Here is a 19812-nt window from a genome sequence, read left to right on the forward strand (position 1 = left end):
AGGTGCCTGGTGAACTCAGTGTGGTGGATGTTAATTTGTGTTTATTGTGTGTTTTGTTATTTATTATTATATGTATGACTGCAGGCAACAAAATTTCATTCAGACCGAAAGGTCTGAATGACAAATAAAGGAATCTAATCTAATCTAAAGTTAGCGGGTCTTTGCTGAAAACTCTAATGAGCCAATCAAAATGGCCGGTCAGCGAAGGAGATTGCCTTCGACTGCCTGTAAGTAAAGAGCAACCCCCTCGACCAAATGGCAACCTATTTTTAGTCGAGGCTGGTTTTGAATTTGTTGAAATAATCGCAGGAACATAGAAGAAGCCTCGACTATGCGGAAACCACTTTCGACCATTAGGGAGAGTGACCAAAACTTCCGGGAACCTCACGGAAACCTTGGATGGGGCGTAAGGTCACCAGAGGTTTCCGTTCAGGTTTCCTAAGTGGGACAGGGGCTTTATTGCTCTTTTTTGTAATGTGCATGACGGCTGTAGGTTAGTTTTGCAGGCATTACCCCATATCTCCACACAGTAACTCAGATATGGCAATATGAGTGTATTATACAGAGTATGTAATGATTTGTGGTCCAGAATGTATCTTGATTTTCCCAATATTGCTATAGACTTTGCCAGTTTTGCTTTGACGTGGTTTATATGTGGTTTCCAGCAGATTTTGTGGTCTAAGATCACACCAATAAATTTATTTTCATATACTCTTTCTATACTTATGTTATCTATTATCAATTGTACTTGAGGGTTTGTTTTATGTTTTCCAAATAGCATAATCTTTGTTTTGCTTAAATTTAAAGACAATTTGTTGACATCAAACTACTGTTTTAATTTATTCATTTCTGATGTGATGACCTCCAAATGCTGCTTCAAATTGTCACCGGAACAAATAATATTTGTATCATCGGCAAATATAATCAATTTCAGTATATTTGATACCCTGCATATGTCATTAATGTATATTATAAAAAGCTTTGGACCTAACACAGGCCCTTGAGGTACTCCACAAGTTATGTTCATGTAAGTTGATTTATGTTCACCTATTTCTACAAATGGTTGCCCGTTTCTTAAATAGCTTCTCACCCAATCCAATCCTCTGATGCCATACCTATCCAGTTTCATGAGTAAAATGTAGTGATTTACAATATCAAGTGCTTTTTTAAAGTCTATGAATATTCCCACTGCAAGTTTTTTTATTATCTATGCAATTTATGATTTCCTAAATTAGTTCCATTGGTGCCATAGATGTTGATCTGTCTGTCCGGAATTCATATTGACTGTCGACCAAAAGCGTATGCTTTTCAATGAAATTGTCATCTTTCTGTAAAAAGTTTTTCATGGATCTTGGAGAATTGGGAGAGTAAAGAAACAGGCCCGTAATTTATGAAATGGTGTCTATCCCCAGTTTTATATAATGGTATTACTTTTGCTATTTTCATTTTGTTTGGAAATTTACCGGATTGAAACGACAAATTACAGATATGAGTTAATGGTTCTGTAACTTCTTCAATAATGTTTTTTATTATAATCATATCAATATCATTCCAATCAGTAGAGGATTTGCTTTTACGTTTTCTTACAATGTCTATGATTTCTTTTCCATCGACTGCTCTAAGGAAGATAGAACTATTATTTCTATCTCAAAGCTCAGTATCTGCCCCTTCTTTTGTTTCTGGGTCATTAATTTTTTCTGCCAAATCTGGTCCCACATTTACAAAGAATTTATTAAAACCATTAACCGCATCATCCATATTATTTATTGTCTTGTCTTTCTCAATAAAATACTCAGGGTAGCCTGTATTTTTTGATCCATTTCTAGTAATACTATTTAGAACTTTCCATAAACCTTTCATATTGTTTTTATTATTCTTTAATATTTTATTATAGTATTCTTTCTTACATATCCTCATAATATTGGTTAATTTATTCTTATATTTTTAATATTTATTTTCTGCTTCTGAAGTTTGATATTTTATGAATTGTCTATATAGTGTCTTTACTTTTTGTAGGCATATTTTAAACCCTTAGTGATCCATGGACTATTTGTTTGTTTTTATCTATCACTATATTGTTTCACAGGACAGTTTTTGTCATAAAGTGATTTAAAAATATTTAGAAATCCATTGTACTTTTTGTCGATATCTTCACCCTCATATACTACCCTCCAATTCTGTTTCAGTAATTCATTCTTAAATGCATTTATGTTTTCTTCAGTTCTCACCCTTTTGTATTTGAAATGACTGGTGTTTTTAAGTTTCCTATAACTACAGTGATAAACAATAAAAACAGGTAAATGGTCACTGATGTCACTATATAATCGTCCGCTTACTGTATTGTTTTCCATAATGTTTGTGAATATGTTGTCTATTAATGTGGCACAATGAGAAGTAATTCTACTAGCTCTGGTTATTCTAGGATATAAACCCATACTGTACATAGTATTGATGAATTCTTCTGTCATTTTGTGCTTTTTTTGGATTCAACAGGTCAATATTGTAATCCTCACAGATGAACATAATCTTTTGTAATGATTTTGTAAACATGTTTTCCATCCAATCTTTAAATATTTCAATACTGGATCCGGGAGCTGTGTATACACAGCTCACAATAAAATGTTTGGTCTTTTCCACGCAAATTTCTACTGTAATACATTCCAACAAATCATCAACAGCTGTTGTCATGTTCTCCACCACCTTATATTTCAGTCTTTTATCCACATAGATCACCACACCTCCTCCATTTTTTTCCTTCTGTTTATATAATTCAGTTCATAGCCATCCATGTCAAAGTCCACACCTTTCTCAGTGCTGATCCAGGTCTCTGATATTGCTATAATGTTAAAAGGGTTCTTGAACTGTCTTAAATATTATTTTATGTTGCGGAAGTTGGTATATAGACTTCTGCTATTAAAGTGGAATATTGATATGTTATGTTCTAATTGGAAAGTTATATTGAATTGCTCCACATTTACCAAAATGTCATGAATTTTATGAAGAAAACAGAAATGATATTAATGCAAATGGTATTCAGTTTTAGGTAACTAAATATTGAAATCTTTCAATTATGGAGCCAAGTGTATTCCATTCGGTAATTTCTGCCCACTCTCCCAACCTGTCCAAGTCCTTCCCCAGACTCCCTACGTCCTCAACACTACCTGGCCCTCCACCTATCTTCTTACCATCCACACACCTGGCAACAAAGCCATCAATTCTATCATCCAGATCATTAACCTATAACATGGAAAGTAGCAGATCCAACACCGATCCAAGCGAAACACCACTGGTCAATAGCAGCCAATCGAAAGGCCCTCTATATTCCCACTCTTTGCGCTGTCAGCTAATTTTCTATCCATACTAGTACGATGGCTCCTATCTTCGTTAGCAGCCTCACATACATCACCTTATCAAGTCCTTCTGAAAATCCCAGTACTGTAGGCAATATCCACGGACTCTCTTTTGTCTATCCTGCTTGTTATTTCCTTAAAGACCCACAGATTTGTCAGGCAAGGTCTCCCCTTAACAAAACCATGCTGACTTTGGCCTATTTTATCATGTGCTTCCAAGTACCCTAAAACTTTATCCTTAACTAGACTAAGTGAGATCCGTTGGGTCCCTGTCACACGGAAGGCTTGGTCCCCCAACGCAATATTCCACCACTCACCCATAGCCCCCAACTGCACAGGCGTAGCTCATTTCCTCTCATCCCTAGCACTCTCTCCCCCTCCTCTTCACCCTCCCTCTTCTTTCCCCTCTCCTTCTCCCCTCCCAAATCTCTTCTTCACCTCTCACTTCCTCTCCTTTCCCCTACCTTCAGTCGCTCCCTCCCTCCCTCCCTCCACTCCCATCCCCAACCTCCCTCCTATCCCTCTATCCCCCACTCCTCGACTCCCCCTACCCCCCCCATTATCCCTCACCTCTCCCTCTATTCACCACTCCCTACCTCCCCCACTCGCCCACCCTCTACCCCCCTCCTCTCCCTCTATTCCCCCTCCTCCCCCACTCTCCCTCCTCACCTCCTCCCTCTTCTTTTCCCTCCTCCTGCCCTCCCCCAATCCCTCCCTCACCTCTCCTTTCCCCTACCCTCAGTCACTCCCTCCCTCCCTCCATAACTTCTCTCTCTCCTCCTTACTCCCCTCCTCTCCCTCTATCCCCTCTTCTTCCCCAAACTCCCTCCCCAGGATCTTGAGGTTGCCGCTCCTCTCCCTTCTTGCGAGCCTCGGAGGAGCATCAGCCGTCGGCGCCCTCAGAGCCAGGCCTCGGATTGGCCCGGAGGCACCAGCAGCTACGGCCGCATCGGTGTGTGGGGGGTGGGGGGGGGGAGATAGGGGGGGGGGGGAGGGGAGGTGTGGGGGGAGAGCTCAGAGAAAGGACAGGGTAAGACGCATGGGGGAGAGAGGGGTATCACGGGGGAGGGGGTAGGAGCCAGCGAGTGGAACCAGAAGGGAAGGGGCTGGAGCTGCGGGGCGTTGCAGTGGCGGAGCATTTGGGACTCACAGCGGGCGCTGGACGCTCTCCTCCCCTGGGATCAGATTCCGTTTGGCAACATCGCCGCGCTGGGCCGCTCCACTCCCGGTCCGTCCGAAAATTGTGGAAAAATTGGAGATCACCGCCGGCCTCCCTCCGCTCCAGTAAACACGCGATGGCGCAGGAAGGGTCGCACCGTCCCGCGGCGTGACAGGAGAAGAGACTAATCCATGCGGCGCTGACTGGCAGGAGAGGAGGTCAATCTGCGCACACGATTTTTAAACCTCGCTGACTTTTACATTATACCACCGATCGGAATTAAACTTGGTGCACTCACAGCACAGAAGGATGGCGAGTGAGCTGCTGAAAAATTGTAGGGCTATCGCGTACCGTCTTTGCGCAAATAGAAAAACCGCGCAAACCGGAAGAGCACAAGATCAGAGCTTTAGTTATGTATAGATAATGTATAATAATAATAATAATAAACTTTATTTCGGACTCAAGGTCCAGACAAGGGACATTACATAAAAATGCATTGCATATTAAAAAATATCATAAAGTACATATAAAATCTTAGTATATCACATAAAAGCATCATAAATTATATATTAAAAAAATCATAATACATGAATTAAAATCCAGAATAAAAGAATGATCAATGTCCTACAACGAGACAACGATACCAGTGTCTCCACATCTGGGATTCATAGCGTGTAGTGCTAAACCTTACGTTTGACAAGGCCACAATAATTACATTTTTAGAGACATTTATCCTGCAAATGAATTTATACATGTGATTTCTTAGGATAGCTTCTAAAGTACTGACTCCTGCAGCCACAAACATATTACTAGCACTACACCATCTAGGTTTCCTTCGCAGTGTTCTCATGGCATCATTATATGATACCTTTAGTCTCTGCAAACTTCTTTCCATAGTTCGACCACAGGTGCGCAGCATAGAGTGGTGTGCAAAATGCTCTAAAAAAATAGCGACATCTTCACCACATCTGCATACGCACCAAACTTACGCAAGAGAATATTCGCCAGTACATACAGCATGCGTTGTTGCATATAAATATCCTCATCATCTGTCATTTGTTCTGTAATAAAATGCCCTAGATATTTTACCTTATTACAGACACTAAGATTATTGTCAGACAATTTAAAAGCACGAAATTTTAGACATTTATCCTCTTTGATTCTACAGATCATAACCGCACTCTTACAAGCATTATATTTAATATCATGTTCCACACTATACACAGAACATTTTTAGAGTCATTTATCCTGCAAATGAATTTATACATATGATTTCTTAGGATAGCTTCTAAAGTACTGACTCCTGCAGCCACAAACATATTACTAGCACTACACCATCTAGGTTTCCTTCGCAGTAAGGAGCTGCTGGAGACCAGCGCTAGATGGACTAAAGACCACAAGATCATCTGCATACATAATATGGTTCACTAAAATATTACCAATCATGCACCCAGTATTACATGCTTTCAATTGTTTGGACAGATCATCAATATAAAGATTAAAAAAGACTGGGGACAAAATTCCCCCTTGTCTAACTCCACTGCTAACCCCAAATGGGGCTGAGACCCTATTGCCCTATTTTATTTGCATAGTCTGGTGGGCATACCAGTAAACCAGAATTCTCACAATGTATTTATGCACCCCCTCTTTGACTCATTTTAACAAACAGCTTTCTGTGATTAACACGATCACAGGCTTTGGAAGCATCAATAAAGCACATAAGGATTGAAGAGTTTTTGCCTCTATATTTGTTTACAATCTCCTTTCGGGCATATATGCATAAGTCAGTGCCATGTTTAGCTTTAAACCAAACTGGTTATCTGTGGAGTTAACAAACTCATTTATTCGATCCAATAGAACTCTTTCTAAGACTTTTGACAATATGCTGGCTAAAGCTATGGGCCTGTAATTATTTATGCTGCCTACTTTACCAGCTTTGTCCTTAATGACCGGCACTAACAGAACGGACAACATTGAGTCTGGTAACAAGCCATGAATCATAAAGCCAGTAAAACAAATAGCAAGGAGAGGAGCTATCCTCATACTCGCATACTTAAGATGTTCAGCAGAAATATGATCCAAGCCACTTGCTTTGTTGTTGGACAGCTTGTTCATGGCATGATACACCTCATGTGACATAATCACCATTGAGTCATTACTCTCAATATTGTCCACCCTATACAAGTCACCTTGGACACAGTTGAATAAAGCACTATAATGTTGTCGCCATAACCCCGCGATATTAGCTGTACCGGAGATTCCATCTACAGTGCATGGTAGAGATGTTTTGCTACTGTTAAGAGCTCTCACTTCTTTCCAAAAATCAGTAGCATTGTTACTTAGCAGCTTCTTAGCCATGGAATCAGCCCACATAGCTTGCTCATTTTTACAGCTGAAACGAATAGCATACTTATACCTTGCATTAGTGAGCTTCGTGTACTCAAACACAGGCCCCTGTCTGGGTCTACTGGCCATAGCCCATGATTTAGTGGCTTCACGGGCTTCAGCATGATACTCAGCTACATACTGATCCCAGCCAGGCCTGATGTTATGTGTCTTATTTTTATGCTTGCAGTAGGGCTTACTGCCTACATATAAAGCGCTTACTATATCATTATACATGGAGCAGATATCTTTCCTATGCTTCATATCCTTACAATTAACATTACTACACATTATTGCATCTTTAGGTAGATGAATATTGCTTAAGGATTATCTGTATGGGCATAATAGGCTAGGATGTCTTTCTTTGTGAGCGTTGACCAGTCCAGTTTTTCTGTATTAAAGCTATTTCTATCTCTGGATACCACAGGTATGTGTTCAACATTTATTGTCATAGCAACAGGTATATGATCAGTCATTGGCGCCCCATACAAAATGCTCATACACCCCAAGGAGGCATGTGCATCAGCTGTACTAATACAGTGGTCCAGCCATGACGTAGTGTGCCAGGCCTAATATAAGTATAACTATCTGTAGGTAAAAGCACTTTGCTTGACAATATTAAATTATTATCTTGACAGAGCTGAGCCATATAGAAACATAGAAAATAGGTGCAGAAGTAGGCCATTCGGCCCTTCGAGCTTGCACCGCCATTCAATATGATCATGGCTGATCATCCAACTCAGTATCCTGTACCTGCCTTCTCTCCATACCCCTGATCCCTTTAGCCTCAAGGGCCACATCTAACTCCCTCTTAAATATAGCCAATGAACTGGCCTCAACTACCTTCTGTGGCAGAGAGTTCCAGAGACTCAGCACTCTCTGTGTGAAAAATGTTTTCTCATCTCGGTCCTAAAGGATTTCCCCTTTATCCTTAAACTGTGACCCCTTGTCCTGGACTTCCCCAACATCGGGAACAATCTTCCTGCATCTAGCCTGTCCAACCCCCTAAGAATTTTGTAAGTTTCTATAAGATCCCCCCTCAATCTTCTAAATTCTAGCGAGTACAAGCCGAGTCTATCCAGTCTTTCTTCATATGAAAGTCCTGACATCCCAGGAATCAGTCTGGTGAACCTTCTCTGTGCTCCCTCTAAGGCAAGAATGTCTTTCCTCAGATTTGGAGACCAAAACTGTACACAATACTCCAGGTGTGGTCTCACCAATACCCTGTACAACTGCAGTAGAACCTCCCTGCTCCTATACTCAAATCCTTTTGCTATGAATGCTAACATACCATTCGCTTTCTTCACTGCCTGCTGCACCTGCATGTCTACTTTCAATGACTGGTGTACCATGACACCCAGGTCTCGTTGCATATCCCCTTTTCCTAGTCGGCCACCATTCAGATAATAGTCTACTTTCCTGTTCTTGCCACCAAAGTGGATAACCTCACATTTATCCACATTATACTGCATCTGCCCACTCGCCCAAACTATCCAAGTCACCTTGCAGCCTCCTAGCATCCTCCTCACAGCTAACACTGCCCCCCAGCTTTGTGCCATCCGCAAACTTAGAGATGTTGCATTCAATTCCCTCGTCCAAATCATTAATATATATTGTAAATAGCTGGGGTCCCAGCACTGAGCCTTGCGGTACCCCACTAGTCACTATCTACAGTGTCATCTGCAAACTTACCAATCATTCTCATCCAAATCATTGATAGAGATGACAAACAGCTATGGATCGAGCACGATCCTTGAGGCACACCACTATTCACAGGCCTCCAATCCGAAAAACAACTTTTCACCATCACCTCCTTCCCTGAGGCTAATTTTCTATCCAGTCAGCTAGCTCGCCTTGGAATGCAATCCATGCAATCTAACCAACCAGTGCAGCCTATCACACGGAAACTTGTCAAGTGTCTTGCTGAAATCCATACAGTGTCTACAGCTCAGCCCTCATCAACCTTTTAGGTCACACCTTCAAATACTCAAATAGAATTGAGAGACATGATCCCCCATGTACAAAACCATATTTAGTGATGATTCATAAATCTCAGCCAGGACACCTGCAATTTCCTTTCTAGCTTCCCACATTGTCCTTGGATATTTCAGGTCAGGCTTGGGATATTTGTCTACTTTCTTACGTATTAGGACCTTCAGCACCTCCTCGTCCGTAATACTATTCCCCAGTCCTTATGTCTTTCCCCACAGTAAAATCAGAGGAGAAATATTCATTTAGGATCTTGCCCATCTCCTGTAGCTCTGCACAAAGTTTCCTGATTCCTTTGATTCCTGACGAATCCCATTTTCTTTCTGGTTAACCTTTTTACCTTAATACATGTATAAACTCTCTTGGGATTATCCTTAATATTATCTGCCACAGCTGTCTCCTGTTCCGTTTGTGCCCTGCTGATTTCCTTTTTTAGTTTGCTCCTCAGTTCCTGAAACTTCTCCAGGGATACACTTGATTCCAGCTGCCTATACCTGCCCCATGCCTTATCATTATTGTCCGGAGCCTCAATTTCACTCGTCATCCAAGCTTCCTTACGCCCACAAGCTTTGCCCTTCCATCTAACAGGAACATGCAGGTGTCAGCACACTTTTAACTATGTGGCACTTAAGAGTGCGCAAAGGCCTACTGGATCTCCCAGTTGCTAAACATGTGCACTCCCTTGCCATTCTCACACTGACCTTTCTCTCCTGGGACTCCTCCATTGCCAGAATGAGGTCACATTCAAACTGGATGCACAACACCTCATTATCCACTTGGGTAGCTTACAACCCAACAGTACGAAAAGTGAATTCTCCAATTTTAGGTAACCTCCAACTAACCCCTTTTAACTAACCATGCTCCACATGAACTACCACTTATTTCTCCCCGCCACCACCTCCCATCCCCACCAACTACTTTCCTCCCTCTGGCTTCATAATCCCAAAGGGCTTGTCCCACTAACGCGACTTTTCAGCGACTGTCTTCGACCCTCAAACTCGAGGGCACTCGCCTGAAAAATCTCGAGCTGGATCGACCGTCAGCGATGAAACCGCGAGCTGGATCGACCATCAACTCACACACAAACACATCGCAAAGGCGGGGGGCAGGGAAAGCGGGGGAAATTCACACCCACGATGAACAGGAAGGTAAAAGACGGCTGGCACGGTGTACGGTAAGTCCTTTAGAGAGCACGGAGGGGGTGGGGGGAGAGAAAGGGGGGAGAAACTTTTAAGAAGCCAGACAACTTTTAATAAAGTTTAGCAGGCATTTAACATTACCGGTCGGTTTTCCTTGGTTCTGAAAACTCCAATGAGCCAATTAAAATGCCCGGTCAGCAAAGGAGATTGCCTACGGCTACCTCGACTGCCTAACGACCTCACTCCACTGCACTACGAGTTCAAAAGAACCATGCCGACCAATTTTCCTTCGACCCAACTGAGGCCGCGAGTATGCGGGAACATCCCTCGAGCATGAAGGAGAGTTAGTGACCTCCTCAGACCACGTGTCAACCAGGCTGCGAGTTTTTCAACTCTTCTTCAATCTTCTTCACATCTTGTCCTTATCTCCGGCCTTTGTTCCAACCATCTACTTATCCTAATACCCCCTTGCCTATATCAATCTATTGCCTGCCACGCTTTGTCCTTCCTCTCACCTTTTCCTGCTGTCATCTCTCCCTCTACAATCAATCCGTAGAAGGATGAAGGGTTTTGGCCCGAAACGTTGCCCATTTCCTTCACTCCATAGATGCTGCTGCACCCACTGAGTTTCTCCAGCACTTTTGTCTACCTTCGATTTTCCAGCATCTGCAGTTCCTTCTTAAACAATAATCCGAATGAGGGTCTTGACTCGAAACGTCACATATCCATGTTCTCCAGAGATGCTGCCTGACCTCCTGAGTTATTCCAAAATTTTGTGTCCCTTTGTGTATTTACCAGCATCTGCAGTTCTTTGTTTGTACAAGTAATTATGTAATTATATTTGTAGCTTAACATGTCATTTCAAAATTAATTGGCTTCCTTCTTCTGAAATATTACTTCTCTAAAACCAAAAATGTAACTAATTTCAATCTTTGGTCTTTAATGTTGTTGCATTATCCATAATTTATTTGCAAAGAAATGTCAGCTTTAGCTGATTAGTGATAGTACTCCAGAGCGTATCATAGTTACAAAAGTAGTCGGAGGGAAAATAAGTTCCAATCACACTACAAAAAATAATTTGATTGATTCTGCAGTATTCATCCAAGTGTGATAGCTTTGCAACTGAAGTAACTTAAAACAGAAATGACAAATTCCGTCAATTGACAAGTATTTAAATTGGCAAAATAGTTCCGAGCTTCAGTTTCTTAATTTGCAAAGTTGTCATTTTGTCAGTAATATACAATAAAATGAGACAGCTTTTCAGTATGCCAGTTTCTGACCACAAGGCCAGCTGATTTACTTTTTCTTCTATAATACTGTGATGCTAGCTATACAAATACAAAGTGTGCCAATTTCTAATCTTGTGTGGCAGTGACAATGATATACGAGGTCACTACCATTGTCATGCATGGTTATTGTGCACCATGTTCATGAAGTTTCTTTAACACAGTCATCTTTCCATTTCTCACAGTTCATTTATAATCACAGCTTTCAATGAGATCATCATGAAATGGGTCTATTTACTATTGAGTTGAATGTGCCCAGAGCTTTGAAAATACGCACATTGTTTTTCATGAATCAAATGCAAATTCTTTCTTTTGGTAGATTTATTATTAGGAGTATTTTAACAGAATTGGAAATCCATATGGAACCAACCAGATTTCAGTATATATTAGTCTCTCAAGAACAACATGCAGTTAAAAAATAAATTGAGTTTGGAGAGATTCAAGATATCCCTTCTTTTGGACAAAAAAATCGGTCCCCAACAATTCATAGTTGTCTGCCTCCCCCATCATGCTAATCTTTTCTGTCAGGAGAGCAAAATGGACCAGCTCAGTACTAGAAGATGACACAGTGTAGGAAAAGTTTCTTATCAGCTTAACTTGTTTCATTTTGATCTTTCTTAAATAGTTTTTCATCTTCTAAAGATAGATTTCCTGCCCAAGATAGTCTGAAACAGTTCAATGCTAGATATCTACTCAATGCCCTTCATTTACATGTCATGACTGTTCAAACCAGATGACCAATTGTATTACAGTAAAACGATTGAACATAATTGATTAAATGCTGGTAAATAATCAGATAAAGCTATAAATCTTGCACTGTGATCATTTGTTCCAGATCAGGATGAGTTTGATATGCCTACTAGACCAAGTGGGACCCGTTGGGCCTTTTTTAATTCCTCCAAACCAAGCAGTCCACTACCTTTCTCTTAAATGTTTATACTTAAAAACAAGGATATCCACTATTATGTCTACTGCTAACCACATTTTTAAATATTTCTTAACTCCTTGATAAACTCACTAACCTACTTATTTTTTCCATGGCACACTAACACAATCTTTCTGAAAGTTGGACTTGCAAGAAAAGGGCCACTTACCTTCAGCAAGGTGATACGGAACATACTGTCCATTTTCGCTTTCTGTAGTTCCAACTGTCAATAGAAAATAAAATAAAAAGAGATTCAGAGGGGCTATGAAGGGAACCTTCTACATCCAGAAAGAGGTGAGCACCTGGAAGGCACCGCCTGAGAGAGTGGTTGAAAGTAAATCGCTAACATTTCATTGTCTAAGATGAGTACTTGAATAGCTTAGGTATAGAGGCCAATGTACCAGGTTCTGGGTGATGGCATTAGAAAAATGGTGCCCACTGATTGGCGTGGATGATTTTGGCCAAATGGCTTGTTTCCATGGTGTACGATTCTATGATTCTAGAATTTGGATTAAATCCATTTTTGTTGTGCTAAACAGATGGATTGTTTAGCGCTAATGCCAAAGCAAGGATCACTAAATTAAACATCATTACATTAGAATACATCTCTAAGAAGATGTTTTCGAGTCTTTTAAAAGCAGTTGACGTCAACTCGTGTGTTCATTGATGGCAGCTTGCTGAGCTGTCTACTGGGAAGCAGGGAAGCACTGTTAAAATCCCACCTCCATTGTAGCCTCACAGGACGCCACAGCAATGAGGCAAAATGGAGACTGGATGAAGGATAATGGAATGGGTGGGAGTACTCAAAATTAAGAGTGGAGGATATTAGGGGTACATGATGGAATGCTTGGCACTGAGGGTCCCTCACTTTGTAGAGTGGTCTAATCAGGCTCAAAGCTGTGAATATATCACTTGTTATGGGCCATGGATTGCATCATCTTGTGTGCAGATGCTGTAATCTTTCTCAGTGCAGCCTGACTGCTGAAGACTAGAACATTAAAATGTTTTCAGATTTGCTGAATGAACAATGAACCACCAGGGCCACTGCATGATTGGCAGCCCTGCCAAAGCCTGTCTGTTTTTTCATATTTTTTTGTTATTTTTATTGCGTTTAAAAAGTTTGTGTAAATGTTCTCCGCTTTATTTTATGTAGGGGGAGGGGGAGAGAGGAGGGGGTTGTGTGGGGGAGGAGCAGTTTCTTACCTTGCCGGAGATGTGTTTGTTTTCCTGATCGCATCTCCGGTCGCTCTGCGGCCTAACATCATGGAGCTGGACTGACTTTGAGTCCCACTGCAGGGCAATTGTGGGGGGAGGGGGGGTGTGATGGCAGAGCAATTGTGGGGGGAGGGGCGTGTGGGCAGAGGGGGTTGTGGGGGGGAGGAGTGTGGAGGCAGGGGGGTTGTTGGGGGTGTTGGGGCTGGGGGAGAGGTTGTGTGGGTGGGGTGGGTGGTAAGGGTCTGTGGGCTCCTCGACAACCACCCACGAGCATGTGGCGACTGCATAGTCTCCTGCAGTCGTCTAAAAAGTTGCCTAAGTGGGACAGGCCCATAAAATGTTTTAAATCAGTCATAATGGGAATATGTTATATTATACGTGTTAAACCAAAATCACATTACATCTGGATTACTTAAATAAAAAATAGAAAAACAGACTTAACATTTCAGATTCATCAAAACTCTATCTCTTCTCACACTGAAACTGCTTCATCTGATAAGTATTTCCAGCATATTCTGTTCTTATTTCAATTTTCCAGCAGCTGCCATAGTTTAGAGCTCATACATTCCTCAAACCCAGACGTGAAGATGACTCTTTCCCTAAATTTAGTTTGCTGTATTACTGTTGGTAAGAAGGGTTGATATACGCCTAATTATTCCAGTTTAAACCTTCTCTTGCATATATATTATCAATTTTTTTCTGTATTGATTTTTATTGAACCTTTGATAGGTTACAGCAGGTATATGTGGGAAAATGGGATTCTGTGCACCACACGGGGATTCAGAGCTCTTAATGAACCACAAAAGATGTCAGACTCAGGAAAATATCCTCATGACCAAAGCTATGCATCGAAAATGATTAAAGCTGTTGCTTTAAAAAAAAAATTCCACGACTCTGTCAAAAAGATAACGTTTGTAATGACCTGGGCTCCAAAGGTTAACTAATCTATCCATGGATTCTCTCTCCACTCCAACCATCTTTGGTATCTACGATATCACCTACTTTAGTACAATCTGCAATCGTGCCTTCTACATTCTCATCCAAATAGTTGATATAAATCACGAGTAGAACTGATCCCTGAGGCATACCACTAGTCACAGGCCACCAATCCGAAAAACAACCTTCACCATCACTCTCTGCTACCTTCCATGATGCCAATTCTCTGTCCTGTCAGATACCACTCCCATGCAATCTAATCTTCCAGAGCAGCCTACTATGCGGAACCTTATCAAATGGCTTGCTGAAGTCCATATGGACAATGTCTACATTTTGTCCTCATACACCTTTTAGGTTACTTCTTCAAAAATCTCAATCAGATCCCCAAGACAATTTTACGGACACTTGACTCTGGAATTGTTGCATTATAATGTTGCACTCTATACCTTTCCCTTCATTTTACCTATTGTACTTGAGTTTGGGTTGATTGTATTTCAGTATACTATGATCAGATTTGTTTGGATAGCATGCAAAACAACGTTTTTTCACTGTACCTTTGGTATGCATGTTCGAATAAACCTAAACCTAAAAGCAACAACGTATTACTTCTGTCTACAATTTGAACATTGACCATCTGCATAATGGAAACCTGATGATTTCCCCTTAACACTCAACAAGACTGCCATTACTCTTCCTCACGCTGCAACATCCTGGGAATGTGAAGGAAGGAATTTCAGATGCTGGTTTAGGCCGTAGGCACAAAATGCTGGAGCGGGTCAGGCAGCATCTCTGGAGAAAAGGAATAGATGACGTTTGGGATTGAGACACTTCTTCAGACTGAGAGTCAAGGGAATGGGGAAACTAGAGGTATGAAAAGGTTAAAAACAAATCAGAACCAGCACCGATGGCCAAGGAAAAGTAAAGCCCACAATGGTCCATTGTGGTCTGTGGAAGAGGTGATAACGAAGGGGTACGAAAAGAGAAATTAGCAGGACAACCAGGGCGTGCGGGTGGGGGGGGGGGGGGTATAGAGAGAGGGAATGCAAGGGTTACTAGAAATTTGAGAAATCAATATTCATAATGCTAGGTTGTAAGCTGCCCAACTGAAATATGAGGTGCTGTTCCTGTGATTTGTGTGTGGCCTCATTCTGACAGCGGAGGAGGCCCAGGCCAGACAGGTTAGTATGGGAATGGGAGTTAAAATTTTGGCAACCTGTTACAACATCCTGTGAATCATTAGTTTAAAGAAGATACATGATGTTGGCATTTAATTACTGTGATAAAGACAGGAAGTGCAAGAATAAAGTTTTGTGCAAGATAAAGTCCAGTAAAGACCGATTAAAGATAGTCGAAGGGTCTCCAATGAGGTAGATGGTAGGTCAGAACCGCTCTCTATTTGGTGATAGGATGGTTCAGTTGCCTGATAACTACTGGAAAGGAACTAGAAACTAGGAACTAGAAACTGTCCCTGAATCTGGAGGTATGCATTTTCACACTTCTGTACCTCTTGCCTGATGGGATAATCTTGCCTAATGATGGATAATCATAATGGCACTATCTTTGTGAGATTTCCAATCTTAGGGACAATACTTAGTTGAAAGCTTCCATCAATATTTTAAATTTATACTGTAAGCATCTCCGTTTGATTTACTTTTGGACATGCATAATAGCATTCTATTTTTCTACGGTACACAAAAATGCTGGAGAAACTCAGCGGGTGCGGCAGCATCTATGGAGCGAAGGAAATGGGCAACGTTTCGGGCCGAAACCCTTCTTCAGACTGCTGGGGGGTGGAGGGGGGGGGGGCGGGGAGAAGAAAGGAAAAAGGAGGAGGAGGAGCCTGAGGGCTGAGGGAGAGATAGGAAGGGGAGGAGACAGCAAGGGCTAACAAAATTGGGAGAATTCAATGTTCATGCCACCAGGATGCAGACTCCCCAAGCGGAATATGAGGGGCTGTTCCTCCAATTTCCGGTGGTGCTCACTCTGGCCATGGAGGAGACCCAGGCCAGAGAGGTCGGATACGGAATGGGAGGGGGAGTTGAAGTGCTGAGCCACCAGGAGGTCAGGTTGGTTAATGCGGACCGAGCGGAGGTGTTTGGCGAAACGATCTCCAAGTCTACGCTTGGTCTCACAGATGTAGATCAGCTGACATCTAGAGCAGCGGATGCAATGGATGAGGTTGGAGGAGATTTTTCTACTTTGTGACTTACAAACATGCTTCTGTTATTTAGCACCTACAGCCCATATTACATTTAATCACCTTATTTTTCTTAATCTAATCTGTAAGAACTTTTTGTGTTATTTAGCTAATAGTGTATTCTAAGCATGACAAAGCAGGCACGCAACTAACGATAGGTACACAAATCCAGTGTAAAATAATGGAATTTAGCATCAAGCGTAATTGAAAAAAATTCTACAAGGTAATAAACGCTTGATAACGTGTAGACATGGAGGATACAAATTATCCTGCTCATTTTCCAAAGTGTACATTTACCCTCAAGGAAAGATTGTCCAGCTAATTATCTGTTAATGAAAATTACACATGAACAGACTGTTAATAACCTTATGTCATAATTAGATTTCCTTGAGGTAGTTTTCTAAAAAGTAATTTAGATTTTAGGTATTACACTGTCGAGAAATTTTCGAAACTATAGTAAATACAAATATTTATGAATCAATTCAGTGTGTTTCGTGCTGAATTATTTGTACAAGTGATCTGTGTTGAGATCAGAGCCATTTCTAATTTAAATTAATGACCTAGATGCAGCAACAAAATGCAAATTTGTTAAAATCACAGATGAATCTAAACTAAACAGCACAATGGAGTTTAAATAGATATGTCAGAAATAATTAATGCAATGAACAATAGGGGATTATTGCAGATTGCGCAGTGTCACAGGACTAAGTCACATGGAAATTTTTTAGAAAGGTACAGTGATAATCAAGGCATGATTTTTAACCAATACATAAAATGAAAAATTAGATGGACATAGATGACCTGGATTAGGGTTTGATGATGTGCCCCTTGGAAATAGTTTCTTGGAATAATATATTCTGGAGTTCCAAGAGCAAGCTATAGCGGAAATGGTATTGTGCAATGAAATAGGATTAATTAATGTAAAGTTTGCTGAGCTAATTCCAGGAATAGGCAAGGGTGTCTGCTGAAGAGCATTGAACAACATTTTATCCACCGGAATTTAAAAGAGTGAGAGGGCATGACCGAAACAGACATGTCCAACTGGATAGTGAAATAATGTTTCTCTTCAGAGAAAATCTATGAATCTATAAATCAATAAATGTCACATTTCTAAGGGCAGAATGAATTGGAGAATATTTTCTTCTGTACTACTATGTAAATATCTCATCTAAACATATACCTAAATTTTAACTAAATTGGGATCATTCAGATTTTAATTGCTTTTTGACCAAAAACCAGGCTAATTTTAAATTATTATCATTTTCAGGTTACATACATCATTTTAGACTGATGTAACAAGGTATAACACCTGTTGCGAGCTGTAAATTATCCATTTGAATTAGATTGAAGAAAGTTATTTTCTATCACTAATGTTAAATTCACTTGATGGAACTGCTGTACACTGTCTGGTAATCCCAAGATTTGGTTCCACAGAAGACATTGCACATTTTATACCATATCGCACATGTAATGCAAGTGACTGAGAGGAATTTCTATCCCTGTAAGTATAACGTCAATTAAGGAAATCAGAAAAGTTAAAAGTCAAGCAGTTCTGCTAGTCAGGTTACATGGACTGCCTTTGGTGTTTTCTTTCGAATGGAATGATGCAATTGCATGATCAATTAAATAGCCTCTGAGTATTTTAGAGTAAAAGAGTCACAGGATTGTACAAGATGGAAACAGGTCCTTTGGCCCACCTTGTCCATGTGAACAAGTTGGCATATTGGGGTAGTTTCACTTACCTGTATTTGGTCCAAAGCTCTTGAAACCTTTTCGAACCATGTATCTGTCCAAATGTTTTTTTTAAATCATAATTGTATCCACTACTATACAGTACTCTGGCAGCTCATTCCAGAAACGGACTATCCTCTGAGTGAAAAAGATGCCCCTTATGTCCCTCTTAAATTTCTCCCTCTAACCCTCTAACTCTTTAGAATCCTTTACCATGAGTCTGTTCATGTTATTCATGCCCCTCATGCTCTTGTACAACTCAATAACGTTGTCACTCAGCCTCCTCCACTCCTAAGAAAAAGATTCTAGACTATCTAACCTCTCCCGCAACACAGTTAACAACATGATGAATCGCATCTGCACCCTAAATGATCTTGTTGTAAACCTAGAAGTAGAAAAGGTTTTAAACCTAGATATGTTTCCTCACTGTCTATTATGCCGTGTATTTTGGTATCATCTGCAGATTGTCTGATAATGTTAAATACATTGTCATCCAAATCATTAATCTATATAACAAATAGCAGTGGACATTCCACTGGTCACTGGTTTCCAATCAGAAAAACAACCCTGCACAACTACCCCCGACTCCTTTTTCCAGCCTTCTAGCATGTCATCCTACTGGGCAACCAGAACTGCACTTAGTACTTCAAGTGTGGTCTCACCAATGACTTGTATAGCTGCATCATGATATGCCAACGTTTGCACTTAATATCCTTCTTAATGAAGGCAAGGGTCCCAAATGCCTTGTTTACCAGTTTTTTTCTTTTCCTTGCTCCCCCTACTACAATCCATCTGAAGAGGGGTCCAAACCCGAAACATCCCCTGTGGATTTTCTCCAGCGTTAAATTCCACTTGACATTCCCTAACCCACCTTACCATCTCTAGATCTTGTTGTAAACTTAGATATGCGTCCTCACTGTCTATTAAACAGGGAAGGCGGCTCAACCGTGGCTAACAAGGGAAATTGGGGGTAGTGTTAAATCCAAGAGGCATATAAATCGGCCAGAGGAAGCAGCAAAACCGGAGGACTGGGAGAAATTTAGAATTCAACAGAGGAGGACAAAGGGGTTAATTAAGAGGAAGAAAATAGAGCATGAAGGAAAGCTTGTGGGGAATATAAGAACGGACTCAAAAAAGCTTCTTCAGATATGTGAAGAGGAAAATATTAGTGAAGACAAATGTAGGTCCCTCACAGTCAGAAACAGGTGAATGAATGAATGAATGAATGAATGAATGAAAACTTTATTGTCATTCAGATATACACCTAGACACAGTGCACCTTGAACGAAATTTCATTGCATTTGACTCTCCAAATCAGGTAAATAGTAAAAGTAAAAGTGCTAGGTGCGTCCATAAAAATGCCTCATGTGCATGGTTCTGTAAAATAAATATATATAAAAAGTTTTTAAAAAGTGTCGATATTTAAAAAGTTCTAGCCTCGGTTTTGTTGATTGTTCAGTAATCTTATGGCCTGGGGGATGAAGCTGTTGCAGAACCTGG

General features: G+C 40.8%; 1 protein-coding gene across 1 annotated transcript in view; it reads right to left on the reverse strand.

Moving 5' to 3' along the window:
* c2h10orf67 (chromosome 2 C10orf67 homolog) overlaps positions 1-19812 on the reverse strand; it is a 135172-nt gene that overhangs the window by 71496 nt on the left and 43864 nt on the right. Inside the window, exon 9 of the mRNA XM_033015600.1 lies at positions 12403-12456. Coding sequence (XP_032871491.1) covers positions 12403-12456 — 54 coding nt within the window. The remainder of the gene's footprint in view (positions 1-12402; positions 12457-19812) is intronic.

This window comes from Amblyraja radiata, chromosome 2 (genome assembly GCF_010909765.2).
Source record: "Amblyraja radiata isolate CabotCenter1 chromosome 2, sAmbRad1.1.pri, whole genome shotgun sequence".
Lineage (NCBI taxonomy): Eukaryota > Metazoa > Chordata > Chondrichthyes > Rajiformes > Rajidae > Amblyraja > Amblyraja radiata.